The 21,489-nt window shown below is 54.0% G+C and overlaps 1 protein-coding gene across 3 annotated transcripts; it reads left to right on the forward strand.

Moving 5' to 3' along the window:
* The first annotated feature begins 66 nt into the window (after positions 1 to 66).
* Positions 67 to 21,443, forward strand: ACACB (acetyl-CoA carboxylase beta). 3 transcript variants are annotated; one of them, XM_010720216.4, is made up of 53 exons: positions 67 to 354; positions 1,068 to 1,476; positions 2,877 to 3,009; positions 3,186 to 3,324; positions 3,461 to 3,570; positions 3,974 to 4,055; positions 4,546 to 4,644; positions 4,915 to 5,024; positions 5,236 to 5,346; positions 5,516 to 5,725; positions 6,021 to 6,191; positions 6,364 to 6,525; positions 6,703 to 6,866; positions 7,418 to 7,568; positions 7,646 to 7,749; positions 8,359 to 8,440; positions 8,910 to 9,055; positions 9,125 to 9,275; positions 9,356 to 9,490; positions 9,882 to 10,028; positions 10,134 to 10,322; positions 10,535 to 10,635; positions 10,709 to 10,797; positions 10,875 to 10,999; positions 11,384 to 11,497; positions 11,579 to 11,692; positions 12,075 to 12,164; positions 12,263 to 12,381; positions 12,559 to 12,696; positions 12,785 to 12,884; positions 12,974 to 13,081; positions 13,157 to 13,213; positions 13,757 to 13,798; positions 13,869 to 14,084; positions 14,168 to 14,323; positions 14,896 to 15,099; positions 15,194 to 15,349; positions 15,639 to 15,761; positions 15,950 to 16,219; positions 16,511 to 16,608; positions 16,722 to 16,842; positions 16,937 to 17,047; positions 17,449 to 17,592; positions 17,676 to 17,796; positions 17,964 to 18,060; positions 18,242 to 18,338; positions 18,576 to 18,711; positions 18,801 to 18,978; positions 19,209 to 19,321; positions 19,423 to 19,577; positions 19,710 to 19,880; positions 20,148 to 20,284; positions 20,389 to 21,443. In XM_010720216.4, the coding sequence occupies exons 2-53, from the start codon at positions 1,076 to 1,078 to the stop codon at positions 20,513 to 20,515; spliced, it is 7,125 nt and encodes a 2,374-aa protein (XP_010718518.1). In that variant the 5' UTR covers positions 67 to 354; positions 1,068 to 1,075; the 3' UTR covers positions 20,516 to 21,443. The 3 variants fall into 3 exon arrangements, with proteins under 3 accessions (XP_010718518.1, XP_010718517.1, XP_085094450.1); XM_010720215.4 differs by having other exon boundaries at positions 68 to 354; positions 12,538 to 12,696; XM_085238324.1 differs by lacking the exons at positions 67 to 354; positions 1,068 to 1,476; positions 2,877 to 3,009 and having other exon boundaries at positions 3,166 to 3,324; positions 12,538 to 12,696.
* Positions 21,444 to 21,489: the final 46 nt, after the last annotated feature.

A 21,489-nucleotide genomic window follows, 5' to 3' on the forward strand; every position in this document is an offset into this window, starting at 1 on the left:
TATTCCTAACCCTCCCCATCCCCCCCATAGCTGTCATGGCACCTTTGTCCCACAAGGATCGCATGTCCCCGTCTCTGCTTTCCGCCCTCTCCTTCCAGCAGAAGTTTTCCAGCCGTGCTAACGGGGAAATATTTATGCTTGACGTGAACGTCACGTGCGAGCAGAGGGAGATCGGAGCGCAGGCTGCGGGCCTGAAACGTAAACCTGCGGTGGTCAGGAGCTGCCCCCAGCCTGCGGGCCCTGCGGGGGTCACCGTCCCAACTTGGGGACAAAGTTGGGGGTCCAGCACAGAGCTGTGGTCCTTTGGGTTGGCTTTGAGCTCATCTTGGGACGCCAGCGGGCTTGGAGATGATGGTGAGTGAGATGGTGGTGGTGGCATTGGATCCCTGAGTGGGGGCGTGCTGAGGTTGAAAAGGGGGAGGTGGGTTGCTGTGGTGGCACGGGGGGGTGTGAGAAGCCCTGCAGCCCTCCTTTAACTAACCTAGCATTGGCATTCACCTTGGAGGTGCTGAGATTTGCATTGGGTCAATCTCAATAATTACCTGCAGAGGAAGATAGGGTGACAGTTTCCCCCTCCCCCCCCCCCTCGTTAACTGCTGGCAGAACCAAATGTTCCGTTTAACAGCCCTTCCACCTCAGGGCACTGTGGGGCTGCTGGCCCTGATGGCTGTTGCCCCCTCCTCCCCCACCCCCTTCCTCATGGCCGGGTACCCATTTTAGCCATGAGGTGCTTTTCTATCAGGGAGGTAAAAACTGCTTGAGGTGTTAACAGACAGAACGGGAGGGTGGGTTGGGTGCTTTGGGGAGCACTGGGGGGGGGGGGCACAGGGGCAAAGTGGAGGAGAGTGGGCTGGGAATGCTGGAGGGCATGGTGGGCTGGGGGGTGGGAATGTTGGGGGACAAGGTGGGCTGGGTGCTGTAGGGAGCACTGGGGGAAACAAAGGTTTCCTGGCTGCTGGGGGCTGGTGGGGTGTTGGAGCCCAGAGCTGGGCCTAAAGGAGCCCCTGAGGGTTGAGCTTAGCCTGTGGCGCAGCAAAACTCATGGAGCAGCCCCATTTTTTCCCCAGGGTGGTGAATGTTGCTGGCGTCCGTGCTCCTGATGATCTTTGCACTGCTCGTCTTGACCAAGATGTCCACCTTGAACGCCAGGAATGAAGATGAGATCGCTGAGCAGAGCCCAGCCCCGCCTCCCCCCCCAGAGCTGGCGGCCTCCCTAAACCCCCCGGTCCCCAGCCCCCCATTGCAGCCTGCCATGGGGGAGCAGGAGCAGATTGTGGTGTACAACCCCACTGCGCTCCGCAGGCCCACCCTGGCCAAGTTTGTGCTGGGCTCCTTTGAGGACAACTCCTCTGATGACGAGGTGGTAGCTGCAGCTTTCAGGGTGGGCAGCCGCCGCAGCAGCCTGGCCAGTGCAGGGGGGACGGGTGCTGAGCCCCCCGCCACTGCTGCTCCACAGGAACCCACTGTTGGCATAAGGTAAAATGCAATGCTGTTGGGGGGGCATCAGCATGTGGGGGTTTCTCTGCCTAAGGAGGTGAGATTGGTGGTGGTCACAGTGCTGAGCCTACAGGACAGGCAGCAGCAGGTGCTGCCACGTGGTCTCCATCCCTCCAAGTGACTGTTCTGTGCAGGAGCATCACTGGATACGTTTTGTGGGATGGGAATCTGCAAGTTTATCTGAGTTTTTTTTGTGCCTATACATGCACTTATCCATGCACTTACGTGTGCAACTACATTGCACTCACACATACTCTTGCTTTTGCACGAGCAAGTGTTGCTCTGCACCCTCAAGGCCAAGTTCCTCCAGGACTAGCCCAGCTGCAGCGAGCACTTTACATTTTTCCCCTTTGTAGAAGCAGTTCTTTGGTGGTTTTTTGGTGTGTAAGTCAATGAAAAGCAGTGAGTTTTGCTCTGTGAGTAGTACCATAGTGAGCACTGCCCTGGGGCAGCTCACTGACTTGCATCTGTGCTTGCTGAGCTACAAACTCAACCTTTTTTTTTTTTTTTCCCTTGGCCAAAAGATGTAGAAATGAGAGCTTTCTCCTATATTGTCAATGCTGAGTTTTGCAAAACACCTCTTGACTTCCTAAGCCTCTGCATGTTTGAGTTAGAGTCTACAGGGTGACGTAAGCCTGCAGCAGCAATGCTCTGTGCCATTCGTGTAAGGGTACAGGAGGTGCTGCCTGCTGGCAGCACTCAGCAGCTTCCCATGCAAACACAGCTAATGACAATTATAAATAACTGGAAACAAAGCCCTGCTGCACAGCTCCTCCTGCCTGCTCTGCTCTCACTGCTGTTAAAAATAAAAGACCTTTGCAGGATGATGAAAACTGACAGCTCCATCACCCAGCACAGCCAAATGGTATCTTCTTGTTGAGCTGGGTGTTTGGGAGATGTCAGGCACCTCTGGTTTCCATCTGCACCAGAACACAGGAAGAGCTCTTCTGTTGGTGCCCAAGCTGCAGGGCAGAGTTGGTTGGTGCAGTTTGCAGGATGGTTTGGGTGCATTGGCTTTGCAGTGGGGCTTGGGACAATGCTGGTAAACTGTTTAAAATTGTGGCTGCTCATAAAATATACTAAATTGATGGAGAGAATGGAGTATTTCTTGAGCTCCCAGGGGGCTGTCAGCGTATTTCCCCTTGAAATAAGCATGCCATGTGTTGGTAGTGCAAAAATAGGTCATGGGGGAGAGGAGGGGCAGGTTGTTTTTTTGCCTTTGCTTATTTGTAGCCCAGCCATGAAATAATAACAAAAGATCCAAATTGCTGCTTTACATCCTCAGGGATCCCCTGTGTTTTTCCCAGGGATCTGGGGTTTAAATCACAAAATGCTGTTTTCATCCCAAATTGCTTCCCCGATTGTTTCATCCCCTGCAGGCCTAGCATGTCTGGGCTGCACCTGGCGAAGCGCAGCCGCGAGCACCGCAAGATGGACCTGCAGAGGGACTTCACTGTGGCCTCACCTGCTGAGTTCATCGCCCGCTTCGGGGGGACCCGCGTCATTGAGAAGGTGTCTGCCTGCTTTTGCCTTGCCTGGTTGCTTTTTAGGGCGCATCCTTGGGCTGCCTCTATCTGGAGCTGCCATCCCCTCGGTTTCACCCTCCCTTGGAAGCCCTGCATTGCCGTTCCTTGGTGTTCAGCTCCTGTGTTCCTACACTTGCTCTAGCGATGCCCCTGGCCCCGCAGGTCCTGATTGCCAACAATGGCATCGCTGCTGTCAAATGCATGCGCTCCATCCGCCGCTGGGCCTACGAGATGTTCCGAAATGAGCGTGCCATTCGGTTTGTGGTCATGGTCACCCCTGAAGATCTCAAGGCTAACGCAGGTAATTCCTTAAAACAGATCCCAGGACTGATCAGCCCAGTGTGGGCTCCTCTTCCATGCGACCAGATCCAGGAATAAATGATTTCCCGCTCCCCAGATGTGGAAGGAGACCCCCACTGCTGTGTGCTGTCTTTCAGAGTACATCAGAATGGCAGATCACTACGTGCCTGTCCCTGGAGGGGCCAACAACAACAACTATGCCAACGTGGAGCTGATTGTGGACATTTCCAAACGGATCCCAGTCCAGGTAACAGCTTAGAATTGGTCTCTCATCTCTTTGCTGGGCTTACCCTTATGACTTAAGGGATGACCAGTTCTATGAGGAGAGCAAAGCTGAAGAAAATGGTGTAGAAATTGGCAGGGATGTTTCCCTTGACCAGTCTGGTCCAGAAAAGAGGGAAAAGCACAAAGCTTTGCTGTGCTTTTGTCAGTGTGATTCAGAATCATGCTGGTGCCTCAATGCCTCCCTCCTGCGCCAGCGGGGTTTTCACAGACTATAATTAACTGTTGGGAAGCAGGGATGGCATAAGGGGTGCTCCAAGATGGAGCGATACTCCCCCAGCACAGAGGAACCAGGCATGATGCCAAGGCCTAAGGGAGGATGCTGGGTCAGGAGATAACTGCTCGTGCTGCTCCTTCTCTTGTGCCAGGCGGTATGGGCTGGCTGGGGACATGCCTCGGAAAACCCCAAGCTGCCAGAGCTGCTGCAGAAAAATGGGATAGCTTTCCTAGGTAAGGTCTTGCTGCTTTTGCCTTGTTTGTAGGGAGATGTGGACTCTGGGATAGTGGATGTGTGTATTCTTGATCCCTAGTGACACCAGTTCCATGTGTGCATCTACCCATTTCATGTGTCCTGCAGTGTGGCAGTCCCCAGGCCCTTTTCCTGGAGCTATCCCAAGGGTTCTACTGTTTTCTGTTGTTGTCTTTTTTTTTTTTTCTTCACCATGCTGGTGCAGTTCAGGAGGAACATTGGATAGAAGCAGATAGTTTGTGTTGCCCAGCTCAGGGACATCCCAGTCTGCCCCTTGTGCTCCATTCCACAGTGGGCAGTGTGTTTATGGAGGCATTCCCTGCATCCCTGTCTTGCCAGAGGGGCCATCCATCTGCCTGATGGTGCCACCTCATTGGGGAGCAGCTTCCTGCTGCACTGATAGCCTCTGGGCAACAGAGCTGAGCCAGCTTCCAGGCTGGCCCTGCTCATCCCTTCCTTCCCTGTCCAAAGGTCCCCCCAGCGATGCCATGTGGGCCCTGGGGGATAAAGTTGCCTCTACCATCGTGGCTCAGACAGTCCAGATACCAACGCTGCCATGGAGTGGGAGTGGTAAGACCTTCACTGCAACTCCATACACCCTCTCTGTTGTGATTTCTCCCTCTTTGCCTCCCCTTTCCCAAAGAAAACACTGACCTGGGGCCCCTAGCCCAAGTGGGCTGCAGATACTGGGGATCCCATGACAGCTGAGCAGCTGTTGGTTTGGACAGGGGTGCACAGACACGGGGGAAGTGATATACACCACCATGGGGTCCCCAGCATGCTGTCCCCACGGTGGCCCTACTGCCTCTGTGGTGACCACAGCCCCAAGTATGCCTGCAGGTCTGGTGGCCCAGTGGTCTGAGGAGGACCAGAAGAATCAGCAGATGATCAGCATTCCCCTCGAGACGTACGGACAGGGCTGCGTGAAGGATGTGGAAGAAGGCCTGGAGGTAAAGCTGAGTGCATGAGCAGCCAGTTATCTCTTGCATGCCGTTATTTCTCTTTGGAGCCTGCAAGCTCCAGCCCTTTCGGGCTCCCAGCCCATACAACAGTGATACAAGGGTGTTTTGGTAGCAGTTTGTTCCTCTGTGCTGGTGCAGCTCTGAGTGATCCAGGTGGGCTCCAGAGCACTATGGCCACACCATTCCTTGTCCCCCTCAGGTGGCCAAGAGGATCGGATACCCACTGATGATCAAGGCAGCAGAAGGAGGTGGGGGCAAAGGCATCCGGAAAGTGGAGGCAGCAGAGGAGTTTGGGACCTGCTTCCGACAGGTGAGAGGTGCCCAGAGCATGGAGCCCAATCCCATCCCCTCAGGCAGGCTGGGACACACTAGGGTTTTGCACCCACCCATGCATCCTGTGCTTCCCTGCTGGGCTTTCTGTGGGAATTGGGGTAAATTTCAGAGCACAGTGCTAAAGTGTGACCCTCTCCCCTCCACAGGTGCAGGCAGAGGCACCTGGGTCCCCCATTTTCCTGATGAAGCTGGCCCAGCACGCGCGGCACCTGGAGGTGCAGGTGCTGGCTGATGAGTATGGCAATGCCATCTCCCTCTTTGGCCGTGACTGCTCCATCCAGCGCCGGCACCAGAAGATCATCGAGGAGGCACCCGTCACCATTGCAGCTCCTGCTGTCATTGAGGTGATGGAGAAGGTGGGTGACCCTGGTCTTCAGGTGGCGTGGAATTTAATGAGAAAATGATCCTTGCTGAATTTATTGTGGTTTGAGGCACCTGTGACCCCTAAGGAAGGGAGGGACTCCATGATATGAGCAAGCTTGGACTTGTGAGCACGTTGAGGCAGCATTCTTCTTCCCTATCCTTCCCAAAGACAGCCGTTGGTCCTCTTTGTGTCCTTGCTCCATGCAAGGACGTTACTGCCCCGTTGCCTGGCACAGCCCTGGCTCTGCAGCGGTTGTTTCTCAGTGCTGTGGTTTCATGGTCCTGCAGTGCGCCGTCCGCCTGGCACAGATGGTGGGCTATGTGAGCACAGGCACTGTCGAGTATCTCTACAGTGAAGATGGGAGCTTCCACTTCCTTGAGCTGAACCCACGCCTGCAGGTCGAGCACCCTTGCACAGAGATGATCGCAGATGTGAACCTCCCTGCTGCCCAGCTCCAGGTACCTAATGCAGCAGGGAGGCTGCAGGCAGAAGCAATGCAGTGTCTCCCCTTTGCCTCTGGCTCTCTGCCTTTGCAGCTTAGCTGCTCTTCCTCTAGCTCCCAAAAGCTGTATGTGTGATGCTAAAGCCTTGCACTAACGGCTCAAGTTCTCTTCCTTGTTCTTTGTGCAGATTGCAATGGGCATCCCCTTGCACAGGATAAAAGACATCCGAGTGCTGTATGGGGAGAGCCCATGGGGCGATACTCCCATCTGCTTCAACAACCCTGCCAACCCCCCGGTGCCCAGGGGCCACGTCATTGCCGCACGCATCACCAGTGAGAATCCTGAGGAGGTGAGCTGTGGGGACAGGGGGACCTGCTGTCCTCCCCAGTGGGACAGCTCTGAGGGGAACTCAGCCCATGGGGTCAGTGAAACCTTCATAAAACACAGAGGGGGTCCCTCCTTCCTCTTATTTATACATGCATGGGGTCTGAGACTTCTTTCTCAGTGCCTTCTGCTCTTTGTTTAGGGTTTCAAGCCCAGCTCAGGGACGGTACAGGAACTGAATTTCCGCAGCAGCAAGAATGTCTGGGGGTATTTCAGCGTGGCAGCTGCTGGGGGACTGCACGAATTTGCTGATTCCCAGTTTGGGCACTGCTTCTCGTGGGGAGAGAACAGAGAGGAGGCCATCTCGTGAGTGTGGCAGCTGGGGCTGGAAAGGGAAAGGCTCCTAGTAGGTGCATAAGCCAGAAAAGCTGGCTCTTCTCTCAGGTGATAGTGCTGCTGTACTGATCGGCTTATTGGTGTTGCGGAGGCTGTCTGATGAAAGCCAAGGTTTTCAAACAGCAATGATGTTATGGTGCCTTAAAGACGGGCAGTTCTTGCTGTTGAGCAGTAATTAAGCAATGTGAAATGGAATTGTCTTGGGTATTTAAGTGCACGGTGTTGTCCCTTTCCTTCCCTGCAGGGATGTTTTATCTGGATGCTGTAGCATTCGGGGTGAGGTATTCATAGTCTCATCTCTGTGTCTTCATCCTGCAGCTTTTGGCTGCTGCTTAACAGCCCTTTGATATGCTGATGGGCCATGGAGACACTCAAACAGTCTGTATGGCTTGCTCTTTGTGGAAGGTGGAAACCAGGGGCAGCTTCTGGTGTCTGAAGTGTTTGGGGACAACTCTGAAAGCAGGGGAAGGGTGCAGCAGTGCCTTGCTTGGTCATTAATGGAAGTTTTATCTCCCTGAAAGGAATATGGTGGTGGCCCTGAAAGAACTTTCCATCCGTGGGGATTTCCGCACCACAGTGGAATATCTGATAAAACTTTTGGAGACGGAGAGCTTCCAGAGCAATGAGATCGACACCGGCTGGCTGGACCATCTGATCGCTGAGAAAGTGCAGGTGGGGGAGATTGGCCCCTAACACATCTGATCACCTTCTGTGGGAAGATACCAAGCCCTTTATTGTCACCCCCCCAGGCAGAGAAGCCGGACACGATGCTGGGTGTTGTCTGTGGTGCTCTGAACGTCGCAGATGCTGCCTTCAGGACGTGCATGACTGACTTCCTACACTCGCTGGAGAGGTGCAGGGTGGGAGCTGCCTGTGTTGGGTGGTGGGACCTGATGGCTGTGGGCACAGGGGACACGGGGAGAGCATGTTCTGCTACTGGAAGCTGGTGTAGCTCCTGCAAGTACGGTGATCTGTGTTCTGCTCTACCTTGGCCATCCTCTTTCCCTCTTTTGCTTTGCAAATTTTGGAGGTGATGTCTCAGTGCAGCAGTGCCTCAGGACTTGATGAGCCTTCAGGGCTATGCCTTCTCCACGTTGCTTTATCTGTAGAGAAGTGCAGTGTTTCATGTAGTTGTGAAAGTAGCATTTCAGGGAAAGCAGCTCAGCTGAATGCAGCTTGCTCCTGGTTTGCACTTGAACATCAAGGTTATTCCTCGACAAGGACGCCTGGGGCTCTCCCCCAGGCCTTTATCTGAGTGTGTTTTGCCAGTCTCTGCCCTGCTCTGTAAGAGGTGCACACGTGGGCTGTGTACAAACAGATGCCTGTCCCCTCTGGTCACCTTCCCCATGCAATCTGACACCAGCAGCACTGCTGACACATGGCCCACTTGGCTGCCAGCCGCTTTGCACAGGCGAGAAATGAAACCCTGGTGGTGCCTGACCTCATATCTGATGTGTTTCAGGGGCCAGGTGCTGCCTGCAGCCTCCTTGCTGAACATTATCGACGTGGAGCTCATCTATGAGGGCATGAAATATGTTCTCCAGGTAGGGACCGTGCTGTGCTCCTCCCAGCAGTGCTAGCTGGCACCACTGGCTTCTCCCCAGTATAGGGACATGTGTTCTGCTGATGGAAGGGGTATAAATACACAGTGAATACAAGGTTGTTGTTTAAAAATATGCAGCATAGGAAATGAGGTTGATAGCCTTGTTTTAAAAAGGCAGGTGTTTGCATACATCCTATTGCCCTGATCTTAACATGATCAAGAAGCATGATAATATGATGAAGAAAAGGGTGGATGTGGCACTGAGGGACGTGGTCAGTGGGCATGGTGGTGATGGACTGGAATTGGACTTGGTGATCTTAGAGGTCTTCTCCAACATTTACCATTCTATAAGGAGATCCTTATTTCCTTGGCTTGCAAGGGACCTTAAAGATCGCATAGTTCCAACCCTCAGTAAGTTAACTTCATGGAAAAACATCCTAAAAAATGGTGTCTCTGCCTGCTGCCCTCAGGTTGCCCGGCAGTCCTTGACAACGTATGTCATCATCATGAACCACACTCACATCGAGATAGATGTGCACCGGCTGACCGACGGCGGGCTGCTGCTCTCCTACGATGGCAACAGCTACACCACCTACATGAAGGAGGAGATCGACAGGTACCTCCTCACTGGGCCCCAGGTCCCAGCAGCCTCGGGGCCGTGGTGAGACATTCCCCTCTCCTGAAGGTACCGGATCACGATTGGCAACAAAACGTGTGACTTTGAAAAGGAGAAGGACCCAACAGTGCTGCGCTCCCCATCTGCAGGAAAGCTGCTGCAGTACACAGTGGATGATGGCGGCCACGTTGCCGAGGGGAGCGTTTTTGCAGAGATTGAGGTGAGTGCTTTCCTGCAGCTCTGCCACGTGGCTCAAGATCAAAGCAGCAGTGGGTGACAGCTTTGCCCATCCTGGTGCAGGTGATGAAGATCATCATGACGCTGACGGTGGAGGAGGCAGGCAGGGTGCACTATGTCAAGCGGCCGGGTGCGCTGCTGGAGGCAGGCTGCGTCATTGCACAGCTCCAGCTGGATGATCCCACCAAAGTGAAGTCTGTGAGTCTGAAGGATAGCAGAGGGTGGTGGTTGAGGCATGGAGCTGAGCAGCCACTCTTTGGGGCACGGGTGGGGATGTGCTGTTGTCTTGGAACAGCACTGCATGCCCATGCTGCATCCCCAGGTGGCTGTGCAGGAGCTCAGGTGGCTGCTCCCCAGTGTGGCACTACATAAGCATCCTGTGCATGCTTCCATAAATTCACACTTACAGTTTTTCTGCATCCTTCTTGTGATGAGATACCGGCAGAAACATGAAGCTGGCCATTAGGTGCCAAACAAGTAGATGCTGGAGGGATGATGCGGCTTTCTGTTGGGGCAGCTGCACCTTTTGGGGGTGCCCCACACAATGTTGGGGACAATCTAGTACAAATAACCTGTTTGCTCTCTCTAGGCACAGCCATTCATGGGGGGGCTCCCAGCACAACAGACCCTCCCTATTACTGGTGAAAAACAGCACCAGGTTCTGCGCAATGTGCTTGACAACCTCACCAATGTCATGAATGGGTACTGCCTGCCCGAGCCCTACTTCAGCACCAAGGTGGGTGCCCAGGGCAAGGAGCACCCTCACCTCCTGGCAACCCACGTGCCCTGCAAGATATACAGCACTGGGGCTGCTGGGCTTCACCACTTCTGCTCCTTGCAGGTGAAGGAATGGGTGGCACAGCTGATGAAGACTCTGCGGGACCCCTCCTTGCCTCTCCTGGAGCTGCAGGAAATCATGACGAGCATTTCAGGAAGAATCCCTCTCTCGGTGGAGAAGGCGATCCGCAAAGTGATGGCTCAGTATGCCAGCAACATCACCTCTGTACTCTGCCGCTTCCCCAGCCAGCAGGTGAGCAGCTTGCCTTTGCCTCCCCTCTAGCTAGAGCTAGCCAGGAGCTTCCGCCTGCGTTTGTCCTGCTGGGAGATGATATCAAGAAATGATGGGTCATATTGCATTTTTTGCCTAGGGGAAAGTGGAAAAAAAAAAACAAACTTGAAAGCCGCTGTGCACTGCAGCACTGTCCCTGAGCGGTGCTAAGACCCTGTGCCCTCTCTTTTCAGATCGCCAGTGTGCTGGATACTCACGCAGCCACGCTGCAGAGGAAGGCTGAGCGGGAGGTCTTCTTCATGAACACGCAGAGTGTGGTGCAGCTGGTGCAGAGGTGAGCCTCATGCCCTCCTTGCCCCCAGCCCATCGCTACCCCTCTGCAGCATGCCGAGCTCTTTGCTGCCCAGGTACCGTAGTGGCATCCGTGGCTACATGAAGGCGGTGGTGCTGGACCTGCTGAGACGCTACCTGCAAGTGGAGACACAGTTCCAGCAAGGTGAGGGCTTGAGACCCTGGGGAGGGGTTGTGGGGCTCCTAGGGGAGCTGCAAGGCTCACGATGCTCTGCCCCATAGCTCACTACGACAAGTGTGTCATCAGCCTGCGGGAGCAGTACAAACCCGACATGACCCCCGTGCTGGAGAGCATCTTCTCCCATGCCCAGGTGGCAAAGAAGAACCTGCTGGTGACCATGTTAATTGTGAGTGCAGGGAAAAGCCCATAAGCCTCATCACTGTGAATGGGACGTGGCTGCCACAGTGCTCAGCTGCCTGAAACCATCACAGCCCCATGCTTTTCCCTCAGAAGCAGGCAGAAGCTTAATAAACTGGTATTTCTCTACTCAGTGTAAACCCAGATTTGAGGGGTTGCATTCAAGCATCCATTCCTTTTTGGCCATGCAGTTGCTTGGTAAGGGATCATCTTGTCCCTTGCTTAGTATTGCTTTGCTGCACTGGGTTCAAGAAGTAGAATTTTGCTGGGTTTCATCCTTGTTCCCCACATGGGATCTCACCTCTGCTGTTTACATGGAGCAATCCCACCCGCAGTAAGGAGCTGAGTCAAACCTTGAGGTGATGCATTGCAGGACCAGCTGTGTGGCCGGGAACCCACGCTGACAGATGAGCTGGCAGCCATCCTGAACGAGCTGACACAGCTCAGTAAGACAGAACACTCTAAAGTGGCACTGAGAGCCCGGCAGGTCAGCAAGCACCGTGCTCTCTTACCCCTGTCCCATCTCCTAACCCCATCCCAGTGCTCCTGGTCACCTTTCTTCTTGCAGGTTCTCATTGCCTCTCACCTGCCCTCCTATGAGCTGCGGCACAACCAGGTGGAGTCCATATTCCTCTCCGCTATCGACATGTATGGACATGAGTTCTGCCCTGAAAACCTGAAGGTTGGGAACCTCACTTTTCCTCACAGTGAGAATTTTGCTTTTGGTTAGCTTTGAGGTTAGGTCTGCAAGTGGGTTAAGATTGAAAATAGCCAAAAAAATGTATTAAAGCCTTGCTGTAGTGTCAGCCCCTGCCCAAAGCAAAGGGGGGATGTGCCCCATTGCTGCTGGTTCCCGTTTCCTTCTTCTTACACTGCTGATGTGTGGGTCCCTGCCTGGGTCTGGCGGTATCCCTACGGTGGGCTGGGCATCCCAGCACATAGGTGTTGATTCCTGTGCAGCCCTTATTGATGGATCGCTCTGGGATGTGCCTCCTCCTTCCCTGTAGTTGAGTAAGGAGAGGTTCTGTTCCATCTTTGCCCTAAACATTGCTTTCTCCTCCTAGAAACTGATCCTCTCAGAAACCACCATCTTTGACGTGCTTCCTTTCTTCTTCTACCATGACAACCAGGTTGTGCGCATGGCAGCGCTGGAGGTGAGGGCTGGGAGCATACAGGGCAGCAAGCTCCCAGGGGTGCAGATGTGTGCAGATTCAGTGGTACCCACATCTATACCCCATCACCTCCTTCCCAGGTGTATGTGCGACGTGGGTACATTGCCTATGAGCTGAACAGCCTGCAGCACAGGCAGCTCTCAGATGGCACCTGCCTGGTAGAGTTCCAGTTCATGCTGCCCTTCTCTCACCCAAATAGGTACGGCACCTTCACCCTTCTGCCCACTCCCCCTCTGAGATCTTTTCTGTAAAGCTTCTGGATTTGCTTCTGCAATGTCTGAGAACCCTGGGAGGGAGGTGCTGGATGAGCCCTCTCTGGGTTGTGGTCTCACACAGGATCTATGGTGGTTGACAGCCACCTCTCTGCCCCACGCAGGATGTCTGTCCCCATCAGCATCTCCAACCCCGACCTGGCTCGGCACAGCACCGAGCTCTTCATGGACAGTGGCTTTTCCCCCCTGAGCCAACGGATGGGAGCCATGGTGGCCTTCAACAAATTTGAGGACTTCACAAGGTGGGAATGCAGGGAAACTCCTGGCTGTGGTGCTGTCCCCATGGGCTGTGGGACGAAGCGCTGGTTTCTCACCCCACTGTTTGGGCAGGAACTTTGATGAAGTGATCTCTTGCTTTGCTGACCCACCTTTGGAGAGTTCCCTCTTCAGCGAGGCACGAGCCACCATCTATGGGGAGGAGGATGCCAAGGTGGGCACAATAGTGCTGCTCTCCCACTCGGGACGGTGGCAGCACGGCTGTGCTGGGGCAAAAGGGCTGAGCCAGGCTCTCATTGCCAGAACATCCATGAGGAACCAATCCATATCCTCAACATTGCGCTCCGCCGGGCGGACCATGCCGAGGATGAGAAGCTGGTGCCTATCTTCAGAGCTTTTGCCCAGTCCAAGGTGCGTCTCATGGCACATTCCCTGCCTCCCCCTTGGGCTGGCCATACTCTGACCTTCTCATCTGCTTCTGTGCAGAAAAACATCCTTGTTGACTGTGGTCTCCGAAGAATCACGTTTCTCATTGCCCAGCAGGTCAGTGCAGACTGAATGCTGACAGGGTGGCTTTAGGTACATTATGCTTCTCACAGAATCATAAAATGGTTTGAGTCAGAAGGGATTCTTGAAGACCATCTCGTCCCACTGCCTGCAGTGCACAGGGACACCCAAAGCTTCATCAGTGCTCAGAGCCCCGTCCCCTGGCCTTGGATGCTTCCAGGGACGGGGCCTCTGTCTCCCTAAAGCCTATAGTGATGTCTAGAAATACTCTGTGCTCAAAGCAGTGAGATGGATGTTCCTTGCACTGGGAGGGAGAGATGGGAATTAATGAACAGAGCATTCAATGACTGATTTATCTCTGGTGTTATCCTTCATGCTGCTAACGTCTCCAGTGTGGTTTCTGTGTGGTCCCTCCATACCTCTTAATTGCCCTTAAGGGCATCAATTACTTTTTAGCACTTTCCCCCACTGCGGGTGGAGGACTGCTTTTTATATCAAGTGAATCCACTACAATACAGAAAAAGCCTCTGCATTCCAGCTTTATTCACATCATTTTGTCTTTCCCCTTTTTTTCCCTAGAGAGAATTCCCAAAGTTTTTCACATTCAGAGCCAGGGATGAGGTAAAGCTGTCCCCCAGCTGGGATGGAGCGAGGTCTGTTTGTACGGCTCTCTCACCCCACACTGCACCAGTTTGCAGAGGACCGCATCTACCGGCACCTGGAGCCGGCGCTGGCCTTCCAGCTGGAGCTGAGCCGCATGCGCAACTTCGACCTGACAGCCATCCCCTGTGCCAACCACAAGATGCACCTCTACCTGGGGGCAGCCAAAGTGCAGGCGGGCGCCGAGGCCACCGACTATCGCTTCTTCATCCGTGCCATTGTGCGGCACTCAGACCTCATCACCAAGGCAAGGCCGGGAGCTGCGAGGCCGCCCTTCACTGCTGCCTTCCAGTCCTCGAGGAGATCTTGTAACCTCTTCGTGCACTGCAGGAGGCCTCCTTTGAGTACCTGCAGAACGAGGGTGAGCGCTTGCTCCTAGAGGCGATGGATGAGCTGGAGGTGGCCTTCAACAACACCAGCGTTCGCACCGACTGCAACCACATCTTTCTCAACTTTGTCCCCACTGTTGTCATGGACCCTTCCAAGGTACATTTCTGGGTATCCTGCTTCGCTGTGTATCAGAGTGGTGGGATGGAGGCTGCCTCATCCCCTGCGCCACCCTCCATGCTGACTATTGGACCTGGTCCTGTCTAGTGTACACTCAGCCTTGGACAGGGGATTGATTTGGCAGTCCCTGAAGCTCCTGTAGTTTAATTCCATGTTTGTGAGTTTGTTCACTCTGGGCTTTTTGCTGAGGAGATGCTGAGCTTTCACACTTAGCAACAAGCCTTGAGTCACTGCTTGGTCTTTGTAAGCACCAGTTTGCTGGAGGACACAAGGGTGAGTGGTGGGCTCTGCCCTCGGGCAGCACATGGCAGGAAAGTGATGACAGTGTCTGCCAAGGAGGCTGTAGAGGAGTGGCTTTCCCTCTTCCCAGTGGAGAGGCTGAATGGCAGCACTGATCCCTGGTTAGCAGGGAGGAGGAGAGGGAAGGGGATCCCCCGAAGCAAACCTGACGTGGCTATTTGGTGGAGATCCAATAGGCTGCTTCAATCTTGGTATCACATGCACGGTGTTCCTGGGGCTGGAGAGCAACCCCTGTGCTGTCCCACACCCAGATCGAGGAGTCGGTACGGGCCATGGTGATGCGCTATGGCAGCCGCCTCTGGAAGCTTCGGGTCCTGCAGGCAGAGGTGAAGATCAACATCCGCCTGACACCCACCGCCACGGCCATCCCCATCCGCCTCTCCCTGACCAACGAGTCTGGCTACTACCTGGACATCAGCCTCTATAAGGAAGTGAGGGACCCCAGCACCGGCAATGTGAGTACTGCAGAAAGTGGGAGCCCCTCCACGACCTCTCTGAGCTGCTCCCATGTCCGCCGGGAGGCAGCCAACACTCTGCCCTCTTCTGCAGATCATGTTCCAGTCATATGGGGACAAGCAAGGGGCACAGCATGGCATGCTCATCAATACCCCCTATGTCACCAAGGACCTGCTCCAGGCCAAGCGCTTCCAGGCACAGTCCTTGGGCACCACCTATGTGTATGACTTCCCGGAGATGATCAGGCAGGTGTGTTTGGCTGAGCTGAATGAGGCTCCAAATTACTGAATTTCCACTTCTATTCCTCTTTTCCCTTTTGAGCTGGCAAAGGAGAAAAAGCGTCCAAACTGCCTGCGTTTTCGATTATACAAAGCATTTCAAAACTGCTTCCTAGCTCTTGCAAATTGTTATAGCTGTACTCATAAAGGATGTGAACTATAAAGCTCTGTGCAGAGTTCAGACACCAAGTTCTGCTCACATCAAGTTTCAGCAGCAGGCTTTGTGCCCTGTTCTTTCAGCCTGTCCCATGTCTCTGCAGGCTCTCTTCAAGCTGTGGGGGTCCTCAGATCTGCACCCCAAAGATGTCCTGACATACACAGAGCTGGTGCTGGACTCGCAGGGACAGCTGGTGCAGATGAACAGGCTCCCTGGAGGGAATGAGGTAGTGGGGAAGGGTTTGGGAGCAGGGTGCAGGGAAGCTGTACAGCCACAGGTAGAATCTGCTGGTGGCTTCCCTGATCCAAGCTTTGTTTCGAGCCAAGGGATACTCTTCAAACAGCTTTGTCTGTCAGTTGCAATCTCCAGCTCTGGGAGGTGCCAGCCTTGTGACGTTGTACCGTTTTGGGGTAGGTGGGGATGGTTGCATTCAAAATGAAGCTGAAGACCCCTGAGTACCCAAAGGGTCGGGACATCGTGCTCATCTGCAATGACATCACACACATGATTGGCTCCTTTGGGCCGGAGGAGGACATGGTGTTCCTGAGAGCCTCGGAGCTGGCACGGGCTGAAGGCATCCCTCGTGTCTACATTGCTGCCAACAGCGGTGCGCGTATTGGCTTTGCTGACGAGATAAAGCACATGTTCCAGGTGGCCTGGGTGGACCCTGAGGACCCCTACAAGGTGTGTGGGCACCTTTCCTTTGGTTATCAGAGAAAGCAACAGAGAACTCAACGGGGGAAGAACTGGAGCTAAAAAGGGGAGATGAATCTTGTGGGATCAGCGCTAGGGAATGAAATCCCCAGTGCCACGGGGATGATTTCCTCCACTTTCCGTGTTGGGGAGGAGATAAAAGTGCATATGTAGGCATGGTTGCTCCGTCCAGCCCTGCTCCTGACCCTGCTGTGAGGTTGGGTTTGGAGAGCTGGCTATATCCCATGTGAGTGTGCAGCTCATTCTCCTCCATATTTTCAGGGGTTCAAGTACCTGTACCTGACTCCCCAGGACTACACGAGAATCAGTGCCATGAACTCTGTGCACTGTGAGCATGTGGAGGAAGGGGGTGAGTCCAGGTGAGCCCTGCCCTGTGTCTCCCCACATCCTGGCTTGCTGTCCTGCTGGCCCCACCACGGAAGTGAGTTTTGCCCTGTCCTACCCACACCACTGCAGCACTGCCTTCCTGCAGGTACGTCCTTTTGGACATCATTGGGAAGGATAATGGTTTTGGAGTGGAAAACCTGCGAGCTGCTGGCACCATTGCTGGAGAGTCCAGTCGTGCTTATGATGAAATAGTGACCATCAGCATGGTACAACCTGTGCCCTTTCCCAATAGAGCTGGAGAGGATCACTGCTGCAGCCCACAATCCCAGTAACCCTGTATGTCCTTGTATGTGTGCCCAGGTGACTTGTCGTGCCATTGGGATCGGTGCGTACCTAGTGAGGCTGGGCCAGCGTGTCATCCAGGTGGAGAACTCCCACATCATCCTGACTGGGGTCACAGCTCTCAATAAGGTACCGTGCTGCGGCCCATATCCTCACCCAGTGCTGTCTCTTTACTCTTTCCCTATCCTGTGGGAAGAGATGGAACACCCCCATGGGTCCTCATGAGATGTGTTTGTTAAGGAAATGCTACCCTGCAGGTGTTTGGTGTTGCTTTAGGGGCCAGAGCTGGGTTGCAGGGACAGTTCAGCTGTGATGCCAGAAGCAGGACCCATCTCTGGGCACAGTTCTGTGGCCTTGAGCTGATGTGAAACCTTCAGGTGTCTAAAATAGAGTTTAACATCAGCCTGGGAGGCAGAGATGGAAATTCAGCCTCAAAACACAGGGAATGCACCCAGACAGAGGCGGATAAAAAATGATCTGGAGAGGCAGTTCCTGTACTAGCAGAGACTTATCTATGTTTCTCTGCCTAGGTGTTGGGGCGTGAAGTTTACACATCCAATAACCAGCTGGGAGGTGTGCAGGTCATGCACAACAATGGTATTTCCCACATCACTGTCCCAGATGACTTTGAAGGAGTCTACACCATCCTGCAGTGGCTCTCCTACATGCCCAAGGTAGGAGGGTGCTGCAGGACGGTGGTGTGGGGTGTTATGGGGTACCTGGCTGGTGAGCTGCCCTCTGGGGCTTCCCCTTACAGGATAACCGGAGCCCAGTGCCTGTCATTGCCATAAGTGACCCCATCGAAAGAGAAATCGATTTTGTCCCTTCCAAAGTCCCTTATGACCCCAGGTGGATGCTGGCAGGGAGACCCCATCCAAGTGAGTGAGAGCAGCCCAAAGCCCCTGCAGCAGTGTGCCCAAATGCAACCTGTGGCTGCAAATGCTTCCATCCTTGTGCAGAATGTGCTTTTTGCTGCACACTGATGCATAAGGAGCCCTTAAGTGCACATGGTTGTGCCATTCCTCTTCCCTCTGTCTCTCTGCAGCTCTCAAGGGGACGTGGCAGAGTGGTTTCTTTGACCAGGGAAGCTTCCTGGAGATCATGAAGCCGTGGGCTCAGACGGTTGTGGTTGGCAGAGCGAGGTACAGCTGTGAGCAGGGGATGCTTCCCAACCCCTGATGCATGGATGCTGCGAGCACAGACAAGTGCAAGTCATCTTTGCCAATGGCACCGCTTTTGGGATGGTGACAGTGGGGTTGACATCTCTGGGGTGTGGCGTGGAGGGGAATTGGCTGCTACTGAGGCTGCCCTGCCTTGCTGCAGGCTGGGAGGTCTCCCTGTGGGCGTCATTGCTGTCGAGACACGCACTGTGGAGGTGACAATACCTGCAGACCCTGCCAACCCTGACTCGGAGGCAAAGGTGAGATCTCAGTGCTGTCATGAGGCAGAGGAAGAGCATCCAGCACTGAGGCTGGGGGAACAAGTGGGGATAAAGCTCAGCACAGTCTTTTGGCATGTCTTGACTCTCCTCGAAGGCAGTAAGATCAGGGTGTTCTCATTTTGTCTCCTTCCAGCTCTTGTGCACTGTGTGCCGCTGACTGCTGTGCCTGGAGGCGCTGACCCCAGACTCAGCACAGCTGCTCACTGTCTTTTCCAGATAGTCCAGCAGGCAGGACAGGTCTGGTTTCCAGATTCTGCTTTCAAAACAGCGCAGGCCATTCGGGACTTCAACCGTGAGCACCTCCCATTGATGATCTTTGCCAACTGGAGGGGCTTTTCCAGTGGCATGAAAGGTATCCAGGGTGCCCAGGTTGCTGTCCTTTGCCACCAGCCCTCCTGCAGCACTCGGGGTGTCTGGCTACTGAGTCCCTTTGCCTCCCAGACATGTATGACCAAATGCTGAAGTTTGGTGCCTTCATCGTCGATAGCCTGCGGGATTTTAAGCAGCCTGTCCTCGTGTACATCCCACCGCACGCCGAGCTGCGGGGTGGCTCCTGGGTGGTCATGGACCCCACCATCAACCCCCTGTATGTGGAGCTCTACGCAGACAAGGAGAGCAGGTCAGCCTCTGGTTTTCTCCAGTGCAAGTTAACATGCATCGGGGAATGCTGGAAGGGAGAACAGCCAAGAGTCCCAATCTGGAAACAAAACCCTGTTGGGTTTCCTTTCCCAAATTCTTAGGGGATAAAGTTGCCTGACTTGAAATGCTTTCCTATCAGCAATGACCTCTTTTCCCAGGATTTATTTTCCCCTGCAGATTGGTCCTTACTTCACCAAGTTTTCTTCCCAGGGGTGGCATTTTGGAGCCTGGAGGAACAGTGGAGATCAAGTTCAGGAAGAAAGATTTGGTGAAGACCATGAGAAGGATCGATAAAGTTTATGCCAAGCTTGTGGAGCAGCTGGGTAAGGGGAAAGGATCTTCAGCGTGTGGGCCTTGCGATGGCTAGGATGGGAGCACCAAGCAGAGCCCTTGCTGGGAAACAACAGCTGGTAATGTCCTGCAGGGACACCTGAACTGTCTGAGGGGCAGCGCAAGGAGCTGGAGAAGCAGCTCAAGGCCCGGGAGGAGCTCCTGCTGCCCATGTATTACCAGGTGGCCATGCACTTTGCTGACCTGCACGACACCCCTGGCCGCATGCAGGAGAAAGGCGTCATCACAGTGAGCATGGAGGCTGGGGAAGAGGCTTGCTGCAGGGGTTTTGCAGCAGCAGCATGAAAGGGAGAGTACCCCCTCTTACACATCTCCTCTTCCTCTGCAAAGACTTAACGTGGGCTCTGCCTGTTTCTGCAGGACATCCTGGAGTGGAAGAATGCCCGCTCATTCCTCTACTGGCGGCTGCGACGGCTGCTGCTGGAAGAGGTGGTGAAGTTGGAGATCCTGAAAGCCAACAGCAAGCTGAGCCACATCCACATCCAGTCCATGCTGCGGCGCTGGTTTATGGAGACAGAAGGAGCTGAGAAAGTATGTGGGGCCTTGGTTTTACCTAAGTCTTTTGCATTTTCAATAGTCTGTGAAGTTTTCATGGGTTCCGATTTTCAAACTAAGCCCTCTCTCTATGGCTGCTACATGGGTTGGGAGCAGCATTGCTGTGTTATATGTGCAGGATGAGGAGGACAATGTCATTATCCACTGTGCCGTGGGAGGAAAAGCCCAAGGATGTAGCAGAAGGGGGAGGATCAGAGCATGTGAGTAATGGGACCCCCCGGTTCATGATGCTGCTCTCCCCAGGGGTACCTCTGGGACAACAACCAGGTGGTGGTGGAGTGGCTGGAGAAACACATGCAGGAGGATGACGGCAGCAAGTCAGCCATCCGGGAGAACATCAAGTACCTGAAACGGGACTACGTGCTCAAGCACATCCGGAGGTGAGTGGCTGCAGGAGCTGTGTGTGAGGGCGCTGCCATCCCCTGTGCTGGGGACAGCGGGTGGTGGCCTCCCAGGCAGCCACGCTCTTCTGTCTGCCTCGCAGCCTGGTCCAAGCCAACCCCGAGGTGGCCATGGACTGCATCATCCAGATGGCTCAGCACATCACCCGCGCGCAGAAGGCTCAGGTCGCCCATCTCCTGTCGACATTGGACAGTGAGAACCCGTCCTGAGCCAGCAGGAGGAGCACTGGTTCCTCAGCCCGCCAGCTGAAGCCTTGGGCTCTCACTTTGTGCCTAAATAAAGGATGGCAATGTCTGTACCCTAAGTTATGAAGATGCTCTCTCCATCTGGTGCTGGGTTTGGCAGAGATAAACTTGCTCCAAGCCAAAGCTGGAGTCTGGACCTGGTGTGGAAGGCTGATTTTTAGAAGAATTAAACATCTTTTACTGTGTTTTAGTTGCAAGCCCTGGCCTTAATCTTTTAAACAAGCACCAGTGTCAGACGTTGCACAAGACTGGCTGGAGCTGGATAATGGGAGAGATCTCCATATGACTGTGTTGGGACTGACCATGCATTGGCACAAGGAAATATAAATACTGCTGAGGAAGGATCAGCCTCAAACTGATGCTTTAAAACAAACTCAGGAACAGCAAGGAGCCATTTGTCCCCATCCTTCCCTGCGCTGGGGAGCAGTCTGCAGACGTGACCACAAAAAGCTGGCAGCCAGAAAAGACATCAAGCTGTTCTGGGATTGGCTGCAGTAGGGGTATCAGTGGGGATATCAGCTGACTGTGCGCTTTGCAATGCCTCTGACTGTGTAACTTCACTGCAGGAGCATCACACTGGGCTTAGCTTTGGCTCTGAGCAGGGAGCACAGTGACAGTGCAAGGTGGGGACAGCTGCTTTGAGGGCAGCACTGGAACTGATGGGGTTTTGTTGGCACTTTCTTGGTTGTGTCTATGCTGAGGGCTGCAGGGAGGAGGTCTCCTCAACCTCATAGTGAGGATGAAAAAGACACAAGGAGATGCTTTCTGGTTTGGAAGGAGTCACTGCACCGTCAGGGATCTTGGAGTGCTGCTGCTCACTGTGCAGGAGGTGAAGGAGACATTCACCCAAACCAACACCAATAAAATGAGCACTGTCCTCAAGGGAAACCTTCCTGAGCTCTTTTGTTTTGTCATTGTATAAACCCAGGACCTGAGAA

The sequence above is a fragment of the Meleagris gallopavo genome, chromosome 17 (genome assembly GCF_905368555.1).
Source record: "Meleagris gallopavo chromosome 17, MGAL_WU_HG_1.1, whole genome shotgun sequence".
Classification (NCBI taxonomy): Eukaryota; Metazoa; Chordata; class Aves; order Galliformes; family Phasianidae; genus Meleagris; species Meleagris gallopavo.